General features: G+C 40.2%; 1 protein-coding gene across 6 annotated transcripts in view; it reads right to left on the bottom strand.

The window, feature by feature from the left end:
* The window catches only part of MEI4 (meiotic double-stranded break formation protein 4), a 116,988-nt gene that overhangs the window by 43,563 nt on the left and 51,208 nt on the right, over window positions 1-22,217 (bottom strand). For 5 of the 6 annotated variants that reach the window (XM_061623172.1, XM_061623166.1, XM_061623170.1 and 2 more), the window contains one exon: window positions 8,523-8,654. The exons of the other annotated variant lie outside the window; for it this stretch is intronic. In XM_061623172.1, the coding sequence (XP_061479156.1) occupies window positions 8,523-8,654 (132 nt within the window). The remainder of the gene's footprint in view (window positions 1-8,522; window positions 8,655-22,217) is intronic. 6 annotated transcript variants of the gene reach the window in all.

The raw sequence follows: 22,217 nt of genomic DNA, 5'->3' as shown, positions 1-22,217 counted from the left end.
TTTTGGGTTGTATCGTGAAGCTTGCACTTCAAAAGCCTCTAATTTTAAAATTTGTATTTTTAGTACAAATTAAGCCATAAGCTCCAGTTATGCAGTTCTTACATACAGTTCACTACAAAACAGGAGTAGTGAGCAGAGTCAGCAGGTTTAAAGAAATGTTTTCCCTTAAAGACACTAGAATCAAGGCTTCGGAAATAGATACTTCCAAAAGGAAAGTAATCCATTAATCACAGTTCTCTAGCATTTGCTTTCCCTTCATTGCAACAGCCTTCATTAATTGATGGTTCCCATTTTCCAAAATTTTGGGGAGCTCTTCACATCTTCCTCTGGAGTACAGAGGATCAAAGTGGAGTACAGCTATGCCTCTTACCCTCTACTGCCTATAGATGGGATATCATGCTATTGATGCTCAAGAGGGACCTGCAGGTGTATCTTGCAGATGGGTTATGTTTCAATGGAACATGTCATAAAAAGCCCACATGCTCTCCTGAATGGAAAGCTACATTCTTACAACAAATTATTCCACAGTCCTTGTTAATAAAGAGATCCCTCCTCTTCATTAAATCCATTCCATTGCTTCTTCTGCAGAAGAGAAAACACCTGAGTTTTCTGATTAAAATGTCATCCTCAATTTTGCCATACATGAAAGCAAAGCAGCAAGCATGCACGCCTTGGCTGCATAGGATTGTTTCTAATCCCACTTCTTTTCTTTTTGCTAGAATGCCATAAAGCTATTTCTTCATATGAACAGCAAAGCTGTAAGAACCATTTATCATTCTCCCATGCTGACTGGTATGGCACATTATTTTGTATATTTGTTTCTTGCATTCTATAGAAGTTACTGGCAGCCAAACCAGGTCTGGACCAACAAGAGACTGTTGTGACTCACTTGAAACATAATCCAAGTAACTCCTTATGTCTTAGCCTCATGTGAAAAGGAAAAATCTGTATAAATTCCAAACAGGCTAAAGGGACCCTAGTAAGCATAAAAGATGCTTCCACTCATGCCAGAGGGGGCATATGACTTTAACCAACTCTTCATTTGCACTCTCCTTCTGCTCAAACAGAAGTGATGAGCATCAGGTTTACAGAAACTTTAAAGTCACACTTAAAGACACCAGAATCAAGGTTTTAGATAAAGATATGTCCAAAACTATGCTGCATCCCATGCCATTTCCAACTCCTAGGATCAGGTCTTCTTGGGGTACATGGACTGCAGCAATACAGTGAGATCAGGATAGCCCCATTCTGTGAGTGGAACACTCCTCACAATTTGTTGGATCCGAGCCATTTTTTCTGCAGTACACAGAGTAATTCCACTCCATCTATATTTCTCACTGATGCTCACAACAAATTAAGCATACGGATGAAGATAAAAAGTGATAAGGCACACAAGGAACTAGATGATTTTGGAATGTCAACTGCCACAGCTTCCCTTCACCAGTGAACTGAGAAGGCTGTAAGGCCTATGTACACATTTATTAAGGTACACAGAAGAATAAACCAAGGCAACAAGGTGGGAGCTAAAGATGACAGGTTAGAAGACACACTGCAATTGTTAAGAGTGCTAAAAATATTGTTAGAACAATGACCTACCAAATGAGAAACAAATTCTTTTTTGCAGTAAGAGCTATCCATATCCATACTCATATGCATACTCTGATAATTCATTCAAATTTGGTCATTCCTGTTCTCGTGTTGCAACAACTCTTAGAAGTTGTTCTATTTTAAGTTGTGATTTTTTGGTCACAGATGGAACATCCAATGAAACTGAAACACTTTCCCACTGATTTCTTTCCCATATGTTCCCATTTGAAACATCAGTTCTTAAACCTCTGTCTTCAGTGAGATTCGCAATATGTACTTTATATAATTTGTGATTTAGGAAGCTGGCAGAGTTTTCCATTACAGTTTCTTTTAGACCAATGAAGTACAGACACCTAGAAAAGGACTCTTCTACTTGCTTAACCAGTCTCTGCACCAGTTCACTTTCTGGACACCTGCTGCACCTGCCTCCACCTATTGATTGACTAAGATCCATTGTTTATGGACTCATCATTAAAACACTTCCGTAATTCTGAAAGCTTTAAGTCAGGTGTGGGGAACCTTTGGCCCTCCAGGGCTTGCTGAACCTTACCAATGATGAAGGAACTGAGGGAACAACTCCAATGGGGCCCAATAATAGTCTTCATAAAAATGTAGGAGTGAAGCCAGGGCGTAAATCACATGGTCTTCGTTGTCTCTATACTAATGCCCAGAGTATGGGAAACAAACAGGACAAACCTGAACTCTTTACAGGAGGATAAATATGACTTGATAGGTATAACTGAAACTTGGTGGGATGATTCCCAAGACTGGAATACAGCAATTGAAGGATATAATGTGTTCAAAAAGAACAGAAGTAATAGAAAGGGAGGCGGAATTCTTGACTTGGGTTGGAGATAATTTTCTCCTACAGAAAGTGGAGGAAGCAACTAGAGGATCAGCTATCCTTCACTTGATTCTAACCAATAGAGATGACTTAGTGGGTGAAGTGGGAACTCTAGGGGAAAGTGACCATGTTGTACTTGAGTTCTTGATTTTAAAGGATGCAAAAGCTGAGAGTAGCCATATGACCTGGACTTCAGGAAAGCTGATTTTAATTAACTCAGAACAAATAAGGTTCCATGGCAAGTGACCCTAATGAGACAAGGAGTCCAAGATGGGTGGGAGTTTCTAAAAAAGGAAATTCTAAAGGCACAATGCAAGGAAAAAAGAGGGAAGACAGAAGAAGCAGCCAATGTGGCTTCACAAAAAGCTTAGAGATGACCTGGGGGGGGGAAGGACACATACTGTATAAAAAGTGGAAGGAAGGGCATGGCACAAAGGAAGAATACAGACAGCTAGTACTGAATTGCAGGGATGGTATCAGGAAGGCTAAAGATGAGAATGAGCTGAGGTTAGTGAGGAATGCTAAAAGCAACAAAAAAGGTTTCTTCAGGTATATGCATAGTAAAAGACAGAGAAACGAAATGCTGGTACAGCTACCCAATGAGGATGGCAAAATGATAACAGATGACAAAGAAAAGGCAGAAGTCCTCAATTCCTACTTTGGCTCAGTCATCTCCCCCAAAATGGTCCATGATCCTCCTGGCAAAAGTGAAGTTGAAGGGGCAGGTCTCCAGCTTGAGATTGATAGACAAATTGTCAAGGAATACCAAAATCACTTTGAATGAGTTCAGATCTCCAGGGCCCAATGAACTGCATCCTAGAGTATTGAAGGAACTGGCTGAAGAATTCTCAGAACCACTGTCTATTATATTTGCAAAATCATGGAGAATGGGTGAAATGCCAGATGACTGGAGGGAGGCTAATGTTGTCCCTATCTTCAAAGAGGGCAAAAAGGGGGATCTGTAAGCACCTCGAAAACAATGCAGTGATTATTTATTTATTTATTTATTTAATTTGTATCCCGCCCTTCCTCCCAGCAGGAGCCAACACGGATTACTAGAAGCCAACATGGATTTGTCAAGAACAAATCCTGCCAGACTAATCTTATCTCATTTTTAGATCGAGTAACCTCCCTGATAGACTGTGGGAATGCTGTGGACATAATATATCTCAACTTAAGCAACCTTTTGACAAAATGCCCTATGACATTCTGATTAGCAAGTTAGCTACATGTGGCTGGATGAAACAACAACCAGGTGGATCTACAGTTGGCTACCAAATTGTACCCAAAGAGTGCTTATCAATGGTTCCTTCTCAAATTGAGGGGAGGTAATGAGTGGGTAGCGCAGGGCTTGGTTCTGGGCCCACTGCTCTTCGACATTTTTATTAATGATTTGGGTGTCCCCTGTATCCTACAACCATCAAATTTACAGATGATACAAAATTGGGAGGCATAGCTAATACCCTGGAGGTAGAAACAAAATTCAAAGTGATCTTGATATATTGGAGCATGGGGCTGAAAACAACAGAATGGAATTTAACAGGGTAAGCGCAAGGTTCTACACCTAGGAAATAGAAACCAAATGCACAGTTATAAGATGGGGGATACTTGGCTCGGCAATACTAAATGCAAGAGGGTCTTGGAAATGTTGATCAAAAGCATGAGCCAACAGTGTGATGTGGATGCAAAAAAGGCAAATGCTATTTTAGGCTGCATTAACAGAAGCATAATTTCTAAATTGTGTGAAGTATTAATTCCCCTGTATTCAGCACTGGTTAGGACTCATCTTAAATACTGCATCCAGTTTTGGATACCACACTTTAAGACAGATGTAGCCAAACTGGAATAGATTCAGAGGAGGCCAACGAGGATGATTAGGGGACTGGAAACAAAGTCTTATGAGGAGAGGCTGAAAGAACTGTGTATGATTAGCCCTGAGAAGAGAAGACTGAGGGAAGATATGATAGCACTCTTCAAATACTTGAAAGGTTGTCACACAGAGAAGGGCTGGGATCTCTCTCAATCGTCCCAGAGTGCAGGACTCAGAATAATGGGCTCAAGTTACAGGAAACCAGATTTCGACTGAACATCAAGAAGAACTTTCTGACTGTTAGAGTAGTATGACAATGGAACCAAGTACTTAAGGAGCTGGGGGGCTCTCCAACACTGGAGGCATTCAAGAGGCAGCTGGACAGCCACTGGTTGGTTATGCTTTAATTTGTATTCCTGCATTGAGCAGAGGGTTGGACTTGATGGCCTTATAGGCCCCTTCCAACTCTACAATTCTATGATTCAATGAACTATAACTCTGATCAATCCAAGCAAGCATGGCCAAAGGTTCCCCACACATGCTTTAAGTGGACTCTGGGGCAATGAGAGCTGATTTGTGGCTGATTTCAACCATAGCCGCCACAACAGCGAGCTGCAAGCCAGCAAATTAATGGTTCAAATCAAATTCAATAGGTGGTCTTAGGTGAGCTGCTACTTGTTCAGTCTTACTGTCTAAGTATGCACTGGATTGTATTCTTACCTCCCAATTGCAATATATTGAGAGTAATACAAGCCTACCATCAGTAGCAGGGGTTGGGCTATTCCATTTCTTAAGAATTATTATGAAGCATATCAATTACATCTGCTTACCTTTGAGCAAATTTGAATTCTTATTGGGCCCAAACTGAGCACCACTTCCTGAAGGACATTCACCCACTAGGTCTTCCATTTGTTAAGAAATCTATTAAGCTTGATCAGATAGAGCAAAATTAATCTTCTAAGGCACTTTGGCACGTTTGAAACACATCAAGAGACGCTAATATTAGGGATATTGCCTGTCATTCCTTTAGGTGAGCATCCGGATTTCACCATTGGGGACAAGCATTTTAGTTTGGAAGCCTACAAGCAAGCCTACCTATTCCAACTTAAAGACTTTTATGCAGATGCCACTCCACTATCCAGGAACTGTGGCATACACAATTATGGGATAAAAATATAACCTGGCCCTCTTGGTATCAGGTTGGTGATTTTATTTGGCAACCTGATATCAAGAGACAAGCCCTGAGAGATCTCACTCCGCCTGAAGTACTGTTATTGAATGTGGAAGACTTGGATAGTGGTTTGGTGTCCTGAATATTTGCCCTCCTTCCACAGAGGGACATGGGTTCTGCATACTGTTTTAGGCAAATGTAGGAAATGGAGTGGGAAGTGGAAATTGAGGAGTCAAAAGTGGGTATCTATGTGCACCAAATTTCCATATAAAACTATATCTGCAGCAACAAAGGAACTGATGTTAAAGGTGGTTCAAAAATGGTATTTAACCCCCATAAAATTATCCTATATCTCTCAGACTGCTTCCCCTCTTTGCTGGAGGGATTGCACAGAGAAAGCCTCTTTCACCTATACGTGGTAGACCTGCAGTGAAGTTATGAAGTTCTAGGGCATAGTGTTTTCAGAAATGGAAAAGATTACAAATACAAAATATAGAAACCATCCGAATTGGCTCTACTAAAATTGTTTCTAAATGAAAGTTTGGCCCTAAAGTATAAGCGGTTAATTAGTTTTACGTCAGTGGCAGCCTGGTCTCCTATTGCTCGATTTTGGAAGGACTTGAAGGACATCTCCATCCTCTTGTGGTAAAAAACAGATCTGGCAGTTAGCATTAACAGAAAAACTTACACGAAAGATAAAGATTGCAAAAGACATAAAACAAAATAACATATTTGTTGCAGAATGGTGGAGTTTTATTTCCTACACTAATGAAGTAGATAGCAATATAGAAGTTCCCAAGGTTTTCTACAAACTGTGGATTTTGTAAAGATAATTTTTTTTGTACTATATACTCTTTCTTTGTATCTATGTGCAGACATTTTTAAAATTTTTATATACACATACATACATACATACACACACACATACATGTATATACACACATATTTTTGTCAACTCTCAATATGCAGTCAAGATATTTTTAATTTCCTGTTTTGTACCCCACTGTTTTGGTTGTTTTGTTATATCTTAAATAATAATAATAATAATAGAAAAAGAAAAAAATACAAGCCTACCTTATATGGCTGTTGTAAGGATTACTGAGATAATATACACAAAATATTGTTATTGAAATATGCTGTGTAAATGCTAAATAAACAACAAATAGCAGTGCACGGAAACACACAAGTTTATTTCCAATGCCCCCTCATTCTAGAAACCACTTAGAATACCTGTTAAAAATTAAAAATAAATGATAAATATAATAAGCACCGTTAAACACCCAGCAATTTATCAAACCTAAATTAAATATATTTTTAACATATTTGGCAAATTTGAAAATTAAAATCCAATACAAAGGATTTCAGTCTCTTGAATTGTACATTAATACATACGTCATTAAAAAAAGTGCATGACCCAGTTCATGCCCTATGCATGCAGACAACCACTGTGTGAATACAGCTCTCTGTGCAAGAGAAAACAGGCCAACTGTGATGGGGCAGTTGTTTTATGGTATAGGAATCTACATCCAGACAGTGCATGTTGTAGAAATAGAGGAGGAAGTGGTGAGGGCTCTCCAAAACTTGTTTTTGATTGACTTGTGAACCCCTTCCCCCCACCCCAAATCAGGAAGATCAGATAATTTTTCTGATCCCACCTCCCCAACACATTGCCCAGAAGCCCCACTTCCCAGTCTTCCACCACTGAAGCACTCTCCCCTTTGCCTTTTAAAACCTGATAGGTGTGGTGCTGTGAGCAACAGAGAGAGGTTTTTGCAAGGGAGGTGCATGAGGCCTCCCTCCACCCACTGGCAATGGGAATAAAACATCCAACAATGATTTATGGGTGATAACAGGCCACAACTTCATTGGATTACAGCAGGCAAGTAAGGATGGCATGACAGTAGGGCAAGGATCCGCTTTCATTCTGTCAGCTCTTGCTGACAGAATGTTTGTCCTCCCAATAAGTAGTTCGGCAAGCCACCCTTGGGTGTTGGCTAGTTAGACCCTAAGTGTGGCACAACCCAATTTTTATTTATTATTTATTAGATGTATATCCCACCCTTCCTCCCAGGAGGAGCAATGAACTTGTGATGTTGCTCATCAACCCATGGTGGCTGGTGCGAGCTGTATGAGGCCTGGCCCCTCCTGAGCTAGGGCCGTACCCCACTAGACCCCTTATATGGGCTCCCTTATGTTTGATCCTGTCCAATGCCATTTTTGCCACCCCCTGCACACAAAGAAAGAGGCTGGCTGCAGAAGGGCTGAGGTTTTCTGAGGGCCTGGCCCCACCCCTCTTAGCGCTCTCGCTGGATCACCTGGGACTACAGACTGTCTCGTGAGAGCTGGAGCAAGGGTGGGGCCTTCTTTGCAGTTCAGCCACCCTCAGAAATTTAGGGAATGGTGGCCCCAGAGAAAGCTTTCTCTGTGGCAGACCCTAAGTTGTGGCATTCCCTCCCTACAGAGGTGCATCTGCATTTTCACTGTACAGTTTTCAGCGAATGCTAAAGATACATGTCTTTACCTTGGCCTTTGGTTCCTGAGATGTATGTTTTCAGAACCTACCCTATTATTGTGATTGAAATGTGTTTTCATTCTTTTTAATATTGTATTTTAGATTTTGTAACCCGCCCTGGAATCTATTGGTAAAGGGCGGGCAATTATCATAGACAAATAATAATAATAACAACAACAACAACAACAACAATAATATACCCCCACCTGTTGCTGCCTGGGGCTGTGCACTGCCCCACAACAGTACCCTGTGCTTACAAGTATGGGGCTAGGATTTCTTTCCTCCTTACTCTGACACTCATAATTTAGCAGCATGCTTTGTGTGATGGTGGGGGTGACTAATGGGTTATGTAGTTCTCTCAAAGGCTGCTGCAAAAGGAAGAAGGGGGAAACACTAATTTCTCTCTATGGAATCATCTTTGAAGACACTCCTGAAATATATTTTGAAAACTAGTGATTTAAGTACAACTGAAAGTCAGCATGGAAGGCTCTCTTTTTGATACCTTTAGACCTCAAGTATAACAGCTCTCTGCTGTTCAAGGTGAAATCTATAACATTTAAATCTTTATGACAGCATAACATCTCAAGCACCGCAGTACCTCATTGGCATGCTGTAACTTGGCAGCAAATTGACTGACTTCTCTGAAGAGCAGGGATATTATGGAGTTTCTTAATACTCTGCATCGTCCAATCAAGACAAGGGCATGGGATATAGAATCCAGCATCTGAAACTGAGTTAAAAATATCAATAAGCTTCAAAACACTAAAACTGAAACAGGAAAAAGTAGCCATAAGCAAATAAAAACGCACTGATATCCTCAGAACATTTATAGGACACTCATAAAAGATGAGCAGGAAAACCGCAGTTACTGAAATAATAAAGCATGTGGTGAGATTAGTGAGAGGCATAGGTAGATCAAGTAATTTTTATGCAACATGGCAAACTTACTTCATACACAGACCACAACTATTTATATCTTTGTCCTGTACTTTGTTGCATATAAACATATATACACACACATATAGAGTAGGGCCGCACTCACCATATGCTCAGAGGCACATGTTACCAAATTCTTCCAAACTACACAGCAAGTGGATTGGACTGTGAAAGACCAACCCAAATTGTGTTTGCATTTTGACAAATTTGTAGGGCAGTACAATATTTCAGAAAGGGGGTCAGGTCTCCTGCTCCCCTGGTGCATTCACTATAGCTGCCCAATTTCCCTGCTTTTTAAAGTTTGATAGAAATAGCTGTGGGCTATAGGTACATTCTTAAACCGCAAGGTTTTTTGCCTATTAGTGAATTTCCCTGCTTTTTAATCCAGGAGGTAAGAAATGGGATCCTGTGCAAGTTTGCTGAGAATGGATTGATCATTTGCATGCTTATTGAGTTCAGTGGGATTTACTCCCCTGCAATCATACTTAGGATAGGTGAAACTGACCACAGAGGATGGGGAGGGGAGGAGGAGGGAGGGGAGGAAAGGCAGAAGGGAGGAGTGGGATGGGAGCAGGCAGGAAGGGGCGAGGATAAGGACAGGTTTGATTATCTGCATGTTTATTGAATTCAGTGCAATTTACTCCCGTGCAATCATGCTTAGGATAGGTAAAACCAGAGCTTGGAAAAGTTACTTTTTTGAACTACAACTCCCATCAGCCCCAGCCAGCATGTGCCCCGCATTATTACAGGGTGCCAGCCAAAATTTATTAAATTAATTAAAACTCAGCCAGGCATTTTCTTTTAACTTTTAAACTGCAGAAGATGAAGGTCAGAGTATGGGGCAAGGTCAGTATTAGGATTACAGGTACTCTGTGAACTTGGTTGATTTTTAATGAATTTCAACAGATTATGAGAACTCTGGCAGAAAAAAGTCCAAAAGGGCTCTGAGGTTTTTCTCTCTCTTTTTAGACTTTGAACTCTCGATTCTCTCTGACTGCTTTGTGTATCGCCATGAAAATTGAGAGGGTTGTTAAGCAAGCATTTCTGAGTTCAGGACTGTAAGTTTTGTAAGGTTTTGTTTTGAAATGAGCTTATGGGAAGCATCACAATGGCATGGGGGTATTTTCAATTTAACATTGTGGAATGTGAAAAACCCATACTGGTATAGTATACAGCCACTCTTGTGGCTGTATCATATATGTATACATACATATATATATGTATGTATGTATGTTTGTATAAGCATATAAAAAAGGGCAAGTAGTAATCCAATAGGTAAGCCCGATACATAGTCATTTCTTGAAATGAAATATACTTGCATAATAAAAATGATGAGGCAATTCATTTAGTCACAGTGCAAATTTAAGCATGCTCACTCAGAAGGACATCCATCTAAATTCAATGGGATTTGCTCACTAGTGTCTTTCGGATGGCAGTCTAAAGTACTGGAGCAGCTGTTTTAATTCCAGGGAAGCAGTTTTGGGGGGCCTTCTGCCCAATGAGACTGTACCAACATTATAAAGTTTAATGCTTGTGCGATATCTAATAGCAATAAGGTCAGAGTAAAAAGTTTTCATACAGACTGGTTTTGTGGCTTATAATGTATAACTATAGCTTCCTGGCTGTACCCGATTGCGCACCACATACTCTCCACTGACAGCTTGAGATGCATGTTGCATGTGCATGTGTGTTCAGACTTGCTTCTTTGCAATCCATTCTCCAGAGAAACGTCCTGCTCTTTGGATTGGTTCTCCACTTTCTCTTGATTGGATTGCGGAGAAGCAATCCCATGAGAGAACAGTTGCATTTAAAAAACCTCACATCTTCCAAGGCTTTCTAAACAGGGAGGGAAGGCAATTCTCAAATCAGCCTGAGAATCTGCTGAAAAAATGGTAGATTCTGAATCCATTCCAGAAATCTATCGCTCCAGCCTGGATTCTCCTGATCTGAGGAAAGGATGTATTTAGAGTCTTATTTAGAGGGCAGCCAACATAAATGCCATAAATAAAAACAAAACAAAACGAGTATAAACTTTTGTATTCAAAACATTAATTCTAACTAAGGGAGCTTAACTACTCTTTGAGCCAGCCTTTCCCAACCAGTGTGCCTCCGGATGTTGTTGGACCACAACTCCTATCAGCCTCAGCTAGCATTGCCAATGGTCAGGAAGATGGGAGTTGTGGTCCAACAACATCTGGAGGCACACTGGTTGGGAAAGGCTGCTTTGAGGTATGCTTTTGGCAGTGTGTCATGTCAGTGTCATACATGCATCCTTAATCTAGTAACAATCTCTTTATTTGAGGGATTATATCCAGGTACTTCCTTTATTTATTTATTTATTTATTTATTTATTTATTTATACATACATACATACATACACCACCCTTCCTCCCAGCACAGCCTTTCCCAACTAGTGGGCCACCAGATGTTGTTGGACCACAACTCCCATCAGCCTCAGCCAGCATTGCCAATGGTCAGGAAAGATGGGAATTGTGGTCCAACAACATCTGGTGGCCCACTAGTTGGGAATGGCTGTCCCAGCAGAACTATCTACTTAGCTTCCTTAGATTGGCCAGGATAGGGCTCATCCATGGCAGAATGGCTTATTTTATTGGGATTGCACTAAAAACCATCCCAGAAAAGATGTTATCTATTGTCAGGTAATGACTTTGTGGGATTTATAGGGTGTCTATTTTTGCACTGACTGCAAAAGTGTTTTCAGATATAGTTATAAAATGTCATGGTGATGGCCTGGTTTAATGGAAATTATTTATTTCATTGTTTTTTACATCCTTTTTTTGTTTCTTATCCTTTGTTTTATTGCTTTTTAAAATCTTTGAATACATAGTATTTTCAGTATCCATATTTGCAAATGTGATTTGCTGTATATTTTTGAGCCTGTTTGAATTTTTGTAAAGACCTTTGGTCATAAGCAATAAAAGTTTGATCTGACCTGACAAAACAAGTATATATCAAGACTAAAAAAAAGCCTACATCAGTATATAGTCAAACTGCCAATATTTCTCTATTAAAAAAACAAAATCACATCAAAATCCTAGAAAATAAGAAACGTTTCTGGGAAGGAAATTTTACAAAAGAGGCACCACCATTTCCCTAACCTCAGAAGGCAGGGGCATTGACCTTGAACAGAGCCTTGGATGACCTCCAAGAATGTCAAGCTCATATGGGAGCAATCAGTTCTTCAACAAGAAAAAGGGTGTGAAACCTGGCTATTACAAAGGGCAACCTGCTTTCTGCATAGAACATAGCTAAAAGTGTTTTTCAGAAGATGAAGAACTACTTTTAAAACTTGTTTGGAATGACCTCAAGTGCCACTTTATATGGTAGTGTAAAAACTTTCCTATAGATTGATTGTGGACATAACCAAATTGCCTCTGTATCTCCTAAAGACACTAAAAATGGCTTGGCAGAGAGAAATTTAGAAGTGATACCTTCAAATACTGTTCAGATAGTGCACAACAGAGAAAAGATCTGAGAATGTCCTAAGGGCTACAAGCTTAGCATGTTTCGAATAATCACTGGTCATCTACATGGATAATGAGACGATCTAAAGCATTAACATATAAACATTACCCCCACGGATCTACAGTTTACAAGTGAAACTTTTCAATTGTTATTATAGCCCGATTGACTTTTATGGCTGAATTCAATGAATTGTACAACCACTGTGGATCATAAAAATCCCAACAAAGGGCCCCAATGCTTCCACAACAAATAAGTTCCTTGCTGTTTTCAATACTACTTTTCTTTGCTTCCCTGCACAGCTTTGCAGGGAGTTTCCATGGGTACAAAAAGAACATGGGGGCATCCCCAGTACCTTCTAGCACTATTCAGGTACATACACCTGAGGATACTGAACACATGAAGAGGTAAATGAGAAAGTGTGGGACAACCATTCTCCCTTGACACCAATGCCAGCAATTGGTGCATACAGTTTTCTTCACGGAAACTGAAACAAGCATTCTGATTGACCCAGTGTGCCCATTCCCTTGGAGGATACTGTGTGTGTGTAGTAGCAGCCCTCTTCAGACCAATGTTGAACACACTATTGGTTGGCGCATTCTCAGTTTAGTAGTTGCACTGGCACTGATGGAGTGGGACTAACCCAAAATTCTGCTGGCCTCTTCACATGTTTGGCATCCATGAATAATGAACTTCACACATTCTTCAAATAACTATAACCCAAATCCACTGTACTGCCAGAATCCAAATTTTGATTTTAGGGAAGTAACAAAACGTTTTTCAGGGGCACAGAGTCTTGCAGCTTTGCCTTTCTAGCCCATCTACAAAAATTCAGTGTCTCAGTGACCTTGCAATCAATCATTCATTGCATCTTTTAATGGCCAATATATCAAAGTTCCATTACACAAGATTCTTAGCTACTATTATTCAAAACAGCCAACTTTTTATTACCATTTCTATGCAGATGTGGGCTTGAAACCACACTGTGGTGAAAATATAAAATATAAAAATGATAAAAATGGAATAGAAATCTAATTAATTCTAAGGCCCATGATTTTGAAACACTTCATGTGAACAGAATTTTGTTCGTGTCTGATCTGCTGTTCCAGGTGACACATTATAATTACAGTGCTCTTCACATTTGCTATCCTGTCTAAAACTGCTATGTCTGCTGTCTATAGGCTTCAACCCATTTCCACCCACATTTGCTTCCATTCAAAAGCAGCTGATTATCACAGCCACCAAACTGACTTCTGATTCTGGTGACTATCTCCTTTACTGCTCTTTACCTCACTGGTCTTCAACTGCAGCAATGGGGCGGCTAGCATTTTTCTTCTATTTTTGCAGCTGACTAGCAGCCAGCGTAAAGGAAAGTAGTCATACACAACTGGAGGGGGGGGGTTGGAAATGGCTGCCCCTGGGTGCATGCTCTGGCTAGGCTGCATGAAGAGGGAAGATCATGAAAGTAAAAAAGAAACAGAGAGAACAGTGACATTGTTAAATTGGGCTAGTGTTGAAAGCTGGGGCTAAAAATGGACACTGGATCTCAAAAGTTGAAGACCATCACATTACATGGTTTACTTTTTTCCAATAGAGTAGGTGTATCAATGTGAAATGGCAAAAAGGTGGAAACAGCAGTGAAACTTTACAACAGCCTTCATCAACCTTGTGTCTCTAGATACTGCTGGATTACAACATATAGAGACCTAAAGCAGGGGAAGGCTGCTTTAGAGACTAACAGTGTAATCCTATGCAGGTCTACTCAGAAGGAGGGCCACTGAGTTCAATGAGATTTATTCCAAGGAAAGTGAGTATAGTGTTACCTGCATTGCAATCTCCAGTCAGTGGTCCCAGTGCATACCTTAGAATGAAAGTCACTGCAAAATGGTGGAATTTTCTGTGATAAGGTTTATTTATCCATGTATACAGGGTGAGCATAAGATGGAAGGGCTCACAGCACTAACACTCCAAAAGATCCTGCTCACCTATTACATTTGAAGGAGGGCCACCAAAATTATAGCTTTGGATTCTGCACAAAGGGTGACATGACTCCGGGTCTTTTTTTCAGCTCCAGTCTCAGGATTATGTGGCTATTGCTTTCTCCCATCCAGCCTCTGATGACCTCACCTCCACAAAGGAAGAGGGAAGAAAAGGCTGGCCCATTCAGCTCATCTTCGAATTTCCCCCCCAAATATTTACTTTCTATGGCAGCACTTTGCTCCAAGTATACATAATAAAGCAGAGACTTAATAGACCTGGTTAGACTAATTACATAACAAAGAAACTGATTTGACTTTTTTTCCAGTTCCCCTCTTCTGCAGACTCATTTTGCAGCTAAAAAAATAAAATAAAAAATCATAAGGCTGGAAAGGGCCAGGAGAAGACAGTAGGACTGCAGAAGCCTAGGGGCTTATCTAGACATACATTACCAAAAAAGTTCAGCTAGAGCTTCCACCATAAGTACATGCAACAATGTATATGCACAAGATACAGTTTCCAACATGGGAGAGGTATATGTGTCTAAGCAAACTGGTTCACCTTTGAAGTAGCCCTCAGTTAAGGTAAAGGTAATCAGAGCTTGGACTACAACTCCCATCAGCCCAGTCCAGTGGCCAAGCTGGCTGGGGCTGATGGGGGTTGTAGTTTAAAAAAGTAACTTTTCCAAGCTCTGAAGGTAATATAATCTTATGCAGGTCTACTCAGTAAAGAAAGAAGTAAAGGTAAGGGTAATGTGAAGCATAACATAGGACTGATTAAAATGTTCTCCCAATTTGGTTTTTAAGCAGGAAAGAACTGTTTGGGCTGAAGAGGAAAAGGAAAAGTATTTCCCAAAGCAATAATTAATATCTTTTTCAGTCCTGTTTGGTATCATTATTCCTCCTAGCATTGAAAAAATCAGTGTTAATGCTCTTTCCCCCCTTCTTGGATTAGTCACATTGGTGATCTGCATCACCACCCAAATGAGGTTTGGCTTCACTAGGCACAAACGGAGTAAATTTAGAGAGAGAGCAACATAGATGAACATGCAAGGACTTTTGAAGCTCAGCCCTGATCCTGATTACAAGAGTGAGGCACAAATTCAGTACATAATCTGATCATAATCTACATTTGCTAGGCATTAAAACACGAATATTAAAAAAAATACAAGAGAACTTCAAATTAGTAATTCGCAAGAAATTCCACTGCCCACCAGGGCATTGAACTCCTCTCTCTGACTCTGTGTGTGTCTTTGTCCTGTGTGGAAGCCACTTTTAAAATCTTCAAAAGTTATTTACAATTCAGCTTGGGGTGCTGTGATTCAAAGATAAGTTCAAAGGTCTAGTTGGACATGTACAAGCTCCGAGGTATACTGAACAATCTCTCTGGAGTGTGACCACTTTTTGAATCATCTACAATTCTTATTTAAAATTTGAACATGTCAGTTTTGTTAATGACTCTCAAAACTGTATCTTCTTGTTCCATCTCTTTCCAGATTTTTTCAAACATTCTTTTGTATTATATCCATTTAAGTGGATATAATAAAAATACTTTCCCATGCTATCTCTGTATGCTCCCACTGTTTATGCCTGATTTGTGTCTTGTCTAGCGATGGACTCCATTTCTGTAGTAATCGGAGTTGCTATCGGATTATCTATTATTTCTGATATTCTCTATCCTTGTGGAGAGAATGTTGAAGGAGCAACTCTCCGCGCAATTCTTCTTTTCTGATTCTTTTTTTAACCCCTTTGAAACCATGGATAGCTATTTCTGTGTAAGCTCTTCAAATGTATATTCCCTTTCACTGATGTCAATGAGGTGTTGATGTAACTGCCAGACAGAAAGCAGCAGGAGGGAAAGGTGTTGATTGTAAGCAGCATGGGGGAAGTCTCTGACTTGATTATCTACCTTAATCTGCTCTGCAGTGCACTTAAAAAGGAATGGAAACAGGCAATAATTAGAGAGTCCAGAATAAAGATCAATACCAGTGGAGACTCGTGAATAAACAGCGATTATAATATCAAAAATTATCTGGAAAGCAAAAAAAAATGGAGATTGGAAAAGCAAAGAGATATCAGAGGAAAAAGAAATCAGGTCGTTAACAACCACCAGGGGGCCACACTTAAAAACTAAAATGTAAAAAAGGAGAGGATTCCATCCCTAGTCTCGCTGCTTCCATTGGGATTGCCCTGCTTGGCCAATAGTTGAAGAGTACTTTTCAGAGGTGAGAGAATGTGAGAATAAGTAAACCCTTGACTATATGACTGGTATTATTATGTGCCACAATAGCACTGCAAGAATTGATAAATGATAGAGGTAGCACTGGGATGTATTTCGGGGATTATTTTGATAATGAAGGCTTATATCAAAGATGCAAAAGTTAAACAAGTTAGTCCAGCTTGTATTGATCATTCCACTTTTACCTAAGTAACTGACTAAATACTTGATAGTTCACAATAAAAATACAAAGTGTCAAAAATGTAATATAAGTTCACAATATCAGAAGGGAGATTTTTTCATTTTTTTAAAAAAAATATTTGAGTGCTGTTGCAGGCTACCTTGTCACCTTTCCTGCTTTGAATTATTTTATTTGCACAGAATAAGAATAAGAATAAAAAATCACATTTGAAAGATTAACAGGATTTTGTGCTAAAATACTCTGTGATGATGTCTGGGGATTACTCACAATAATTCTCTAGGAGCTTTTTCCCCCCCATTTAACATCTGTTGAAAGAGGTAAATTGCAAGTAAAGTAACCAAAAATATTATTCACATGTAAAATCTTACTCTTTACCGCAAAATATTTTAATTGCTAGGGTAAAAATTAGAAACCAGTTTTTTAAAAGATTGCTAGTCTATTTGGACTAGCTTTGAACCAGAAGAAGCAAACAGATGCTTGCTAGAAAAATGCTAAACTAGCTGAGCTACAAGTGAATGAAGGTTTTCAATTTCACTCTTTCTATCTCAATTCTAGAACCTAGTGCACCAGCAAATGCATATTCTCCAAATTATATGCATGAACTAACTTGCATTCATTCAGACATCTTAAGACAGCAGGCAACAAGCAATAGGCAATTCAAGGAAAGACTGATAGTGCTAAACAAGATTTGGCATTATTAAATGCACATTCAAATTTCTGAGAGCTTTGAAATGAAGTAAAGAAATGATTGCTGCATTTTTTTAAAAGTTAGGTTACAGCTGCTTTCATTAATGCTTTTTATCTGTTTTTTTTTAATGTAGATATCTGGGAATAAATCAGCAAATGGGAATTCAACGGGATATGCTGGGTCCATAATTTTTGGCTGGCTTTGGTCACCAAAGTCAAAAGTTACGGTTGTGCTCATTTCTTCTTGCTGGTTTGGCCACTGCATGGTTGAAGGGATCTGGGTACCTTGGAAGTGATATGGGAAAGAGAGGTGCTATGAGGATTGCTTATGCAACTGTCCCCACTCACTTCCGCAGCATCAGCGTTAGGAAGAATGCTCAGCTTGTCACACTTGCTAGACAGCAACAGTGCACTTTTTGTGAAGGTGGCAAGTGAAAATATGAAAGCCTGGAGATATGACTTGCGCTTTTATATCTCAGTCTTGAACACAGCTACTTCAAAGGAACCTTCACTGAAATGAACATCTATCTGTGGCTATAATCCTATGCAAATCTCCTTATAAATGGAAGCTCAATGGGATTTACTTCCAAGTAATTGCGCTGTATATGTGCTTAGGTTTGGGATGTGGAACTTGTAGCCTTCCAGATGTTGAACTCCAAGACTCACCAGACCCAGCCAGCATGGCCAATGTAAGGAATGAGGGAGTTGTCCAGCATCATCTGGAGGGGCACAGATTCCCTGTTGGTGGCTTAGTTAACCACGTCCTCAGTTATGCACTGGCTAGCCATTCTAGAAACCCTTTGCCTCTCATTGGGCAATTCAGACAAGACTGTGCTCACAATGACTGCCACATGCCCCTCTGCTCCATGACAGGGCGGCTTTACATGGCATGGGAAACAAAGATGTGCTTCTGTGCATTGTGTGAACACAAATGGAAAATGATATGGATTTGTTAAATTTTTAACTTTTAGTGAATATGTGAAGCGGATCTTGCTATTTATTTGTTCAAAAGACTTGTGTGCCACCTTTCTGCCAAATGGCATTCAAGGCGACTTAACAAAATTTATTTAAAAATCCAGAAAGCTATCTTAAGAAAGAATAAAAGCATGATATTATACAAAAAATAGATAAAAGCAACAATTAACCAATTTGGCAACCTTTAACCATCCACACCCCAAACCAAGCAGATAAGCAAGCCGAACCTGTACAATAAATTAAATTAACCAGCAAAGTTAACTGCTAAATGCCAGAATAAACAAGACAGACTTGCATTGCACCTGAAGGATAGTGACAAAAGAGACAGGTAGATCTCCACTGGGAGTGTTCCAGTTACCACAAAAGACCCTTCATTTACTGATAACTACCTACTTTTGTAGAGGAGGGATTCTGATAATGATCTCAGTCGCCTGGCAGGTTTGCACAGGAGCAGGAGATTCTTCAGCTGGCTCCTGACTGTCAGGTGTGGGAAACTCATGAGGCTCCAGATGTTGCAGGACTATCATCCCTGAACATTGGTCATGCTAACTGGGACTGATGGGAGTTGTAGCTCAACACTATTTGTAAGGCTGCAGGTACATCAGTTTAAAACTTTGAAAAGTTTAAAAACTACCACTTCAAATTGTACACAGAAATCAAAGCCCCTTTCTCCAACATTCTCACACTGAGGGGCCCCTGTCAACAATCTGGTCAACAGGTTCTGAACCACCTGACATTCCCAAAGACTTCTCAAAGGCATCCCCATGTGTAATACATGACAGTAATTAAGTCTGGGTATTACTTAACCATGGATAGGAGACAGGCATTCAACCACACTTACAAATAAAGCAGGCCCTATGGTGTATTTATTTTATTTTGAAAGACTGATGACATTACTTGTGTAACTTCCAAGAAATCATGGCTGAGGAAGGACCGTTCTTTCGCTCATAATGGTGGTGGTGTGGGGAAGCAGGGATGGAATTTCAACAGACTCAGCAACTCTTACAAGTGTTCTTTGAAGTTTAAACAACTAGAGAATGGGAAGTAAACAGAAGAATATGGCTGTGGCAGCTCCAAAGCTGCACTCATTTTTCACTTCATCCTGTGATACAGTCTTGTAAAAAGTATGTGCTGGGTCTGCCCCTATTCCATTCTGCATCATCTTTCTTTTCAGCATTCATGTATTCCTGCACAGTCCTCTTTCTGCTAGAATAGCCCAACAGAGATCAGGCTGAAAACATACCCACAAACCTTTAATTGTCTGACACATTTAGATATTTTATATTTTTTCCTATGCACAAGATGATATTTAAGCATGAAATCAAAGCCAACCTTTCTGTAGGCAAAGTTGTTTTTTAAAAATAGAGAGAGAGAGTTCCACTAAGGCTAGTGCTTGATTGCATGCCTAGAAGCAACAGCTAAATATTGTAATGGTATATTATGCCAGAACTTCCACCAGCAAATCCTTTGAGTGGTACTTATAATGAATGAAAAAGATCACTGATGGGAGAATGCAAGGAGGAGGGATTGGTAAGGGGGGGGGGAAGGGACAAAAATATCAAAGTTAATAGCCAAAGGATGAAATGAGGCATGGATAGAAATTGAGAGATAGGCTCAAAAAACAGAAAGGTGAAAAAACAGAGTGAGGATAGCCCCCGGTCATTCAACAATACCAAGTTAACCAGCAGAGTAATAGAGAACTGCATATATTCTTCTATCAAGGATGGCTATTCACTAACATTACAAAGCCAATCTGGTCTGATTATGTTAACAGTTTTAAAAATTCACTCCCTTGAACACTTTCTTAAAAGCGCTTCGAAGGTTAAAGAAATTACTGTGCTCAGTGCAAAACTGATTCTATGTGAGACATAACAGCTGAAACAAAATACTCAACATTATATTTTTGATACAGAATTTCAACTTGAAGAGAAAGGAATTAAGGTAATTTTTAAAAAGACTTTAAAAAACGTTTTAAGGCCTCTTCTCGTGATGACAGGGTAATGCAACGTGACCCACCAAGTCAAACGTAGCTTATCAGCATATATTATGATCTACTGGATGCCCAGTTGCTTCCCCTACATTTGCAGTTCTGGGCAGTTAAAAATAGGGTGGGAGGCTGTCAAGCACCTGGAAGGCCAACATTCATGGTTGGCAGGTTACCTTCAGCATGCTGGGACAGAAGCAGTAAACAGTTCTGAGCCTAGCTGGTTTTCAGTCACCATAGTCAGCTCGATGACTTCCAACCTCACTAGCCTCTAGAGGGCGGCTGTGCAGATGCTGACGGCACAGCAGAGCACACAAATTGGTGTTAATGTGCCACGGTAAGCTGAAAAGCTATTCTCCTACTGGGATGTCAAAAGGCACCGAGTCTGGCACATGCTACTTGCATTCATGCAAGCACCTGAGCGTACGGCAACTCCAGCTGGAAGTCACCACTGACTGGCTGAAAGCTGCAGCTGCCACACATGGGACAGGTCATGGGAATACGCCCTTGGGTGGGGGAAAGGCCCGCTTCTTCGTTCTTGAGCGGAAGAAAGCCATGGCAACAGTTCTGCCTCATATTCGTGCTTATTGTTCTTCCTTCAGTAAAGACATACATCGAATATTTTAGAAATATTTAACACACACTGCTCCTTTGAGGGAATTATTACCATCAATGCTAGTCTGCTGTCAGCAAATAAACAGTCATCCATTATTTTTAGAGCCTAGAAGAGCCATTGCTAGACTTGTTAGGTATCCAGCTATCCATGCAGTAATAGTATGGACTGGAAAAAGAAAAACTCGCCTCCTGGCTGAATCTCGTGTGGAGGCTCCATACTAACCACGCTGCATGTTTATCCTCTTATATTCCCTGGGCGAAGGCAAATACAGAGCCCCTGTCTCTGTGCCATACCTATGAAACTGTGATGAGCCAGATTTGGAAAACTCACACATACACTCATGTGGAGCATTCCCAGATACACTGCAAATAGTCACTGGTTCTTGGACACAATATAGGCTGGAATCACTGCCTCTCATTTTCTGATGTCCCATGGCCACTCAATAAGTACACCACATCCCCTGGGGAACTTGTTTCAAAATGATTTGATTAATTCTTGTCATCGCTTGAGTTTGAATAAGCACACGGTGATTGGTTGTGGGAATTGTTCCGGCCACGTTCCAAGATCACCACTGCGATCATCAGTGGTTTTGTGTGAAAAGATACAAAAGTTCTGACAGGCAATGCAAGAGACCAGGCTACATGTCAGACTTGGCCACCAGAAGCTCATTCAACCCAAGCTAATAAAGTAAAAATGATTTATTATTAATCGGCCTAGTTTGAAACAAAGGATGTCAGCCATGCTTTATCTTCAAGAAAAGAGGGTTGAAGAGAGATGATGAGACAATCAAAGATAGCAGGGAGCTCTAGCCTTACTGTAGCAACAAGCTGATGTGTGTGTGTGCGTGTGGGGCTTCCTATTAAAAGCAATGGGAGGGAACAGATGGTTATACATAATCACCACCACCATTGATAAGGGTTTTGTTGCATTACCCAATTAAGACAAGGGCTGCACTTGCACTTGCCAGCTCACCACCAGCAACTTCAACTACATTATAAAATCTGGTGAGAACCTCTACCCCTCTCCAGTTATCTCAATGCTTTCTAGCCGTTTCCAAAGTCAGCAAGAAGTAAGAGACCCCATTTCATTCCTCTGGCTCAAGAGAATGGTGAAGTATCTCCCTGATGGGGCGGCAGGCGCTGGAAAGGTGCTGTTAGCAGACCATGCCAACATAGGGGAACAGGGGATAGATACATTATACCCATCCCCTGTTCCG

The sequence above is a fragment of the Rhineura floridana genome, chromosome 4 (genome assembly GCF_030035675.1).
Source record: "Rhineura floridana isolate rRhiFlo1 chromosome 4, rRhiFlo1.hap2, whole genome shotgun sequence".
NCBI classification, from domain to species: Eukaryota; Metazoa; Chordata; class Lepidosauria; order Squamata; family Rhineuridae; genus Rhineura; species Rhineura floridana.
The sequence above is the reverse complement of the archived record's forward strand: the minus strand, read 5'-3'. Positions and strand labels throughout refer to the sequence as shown.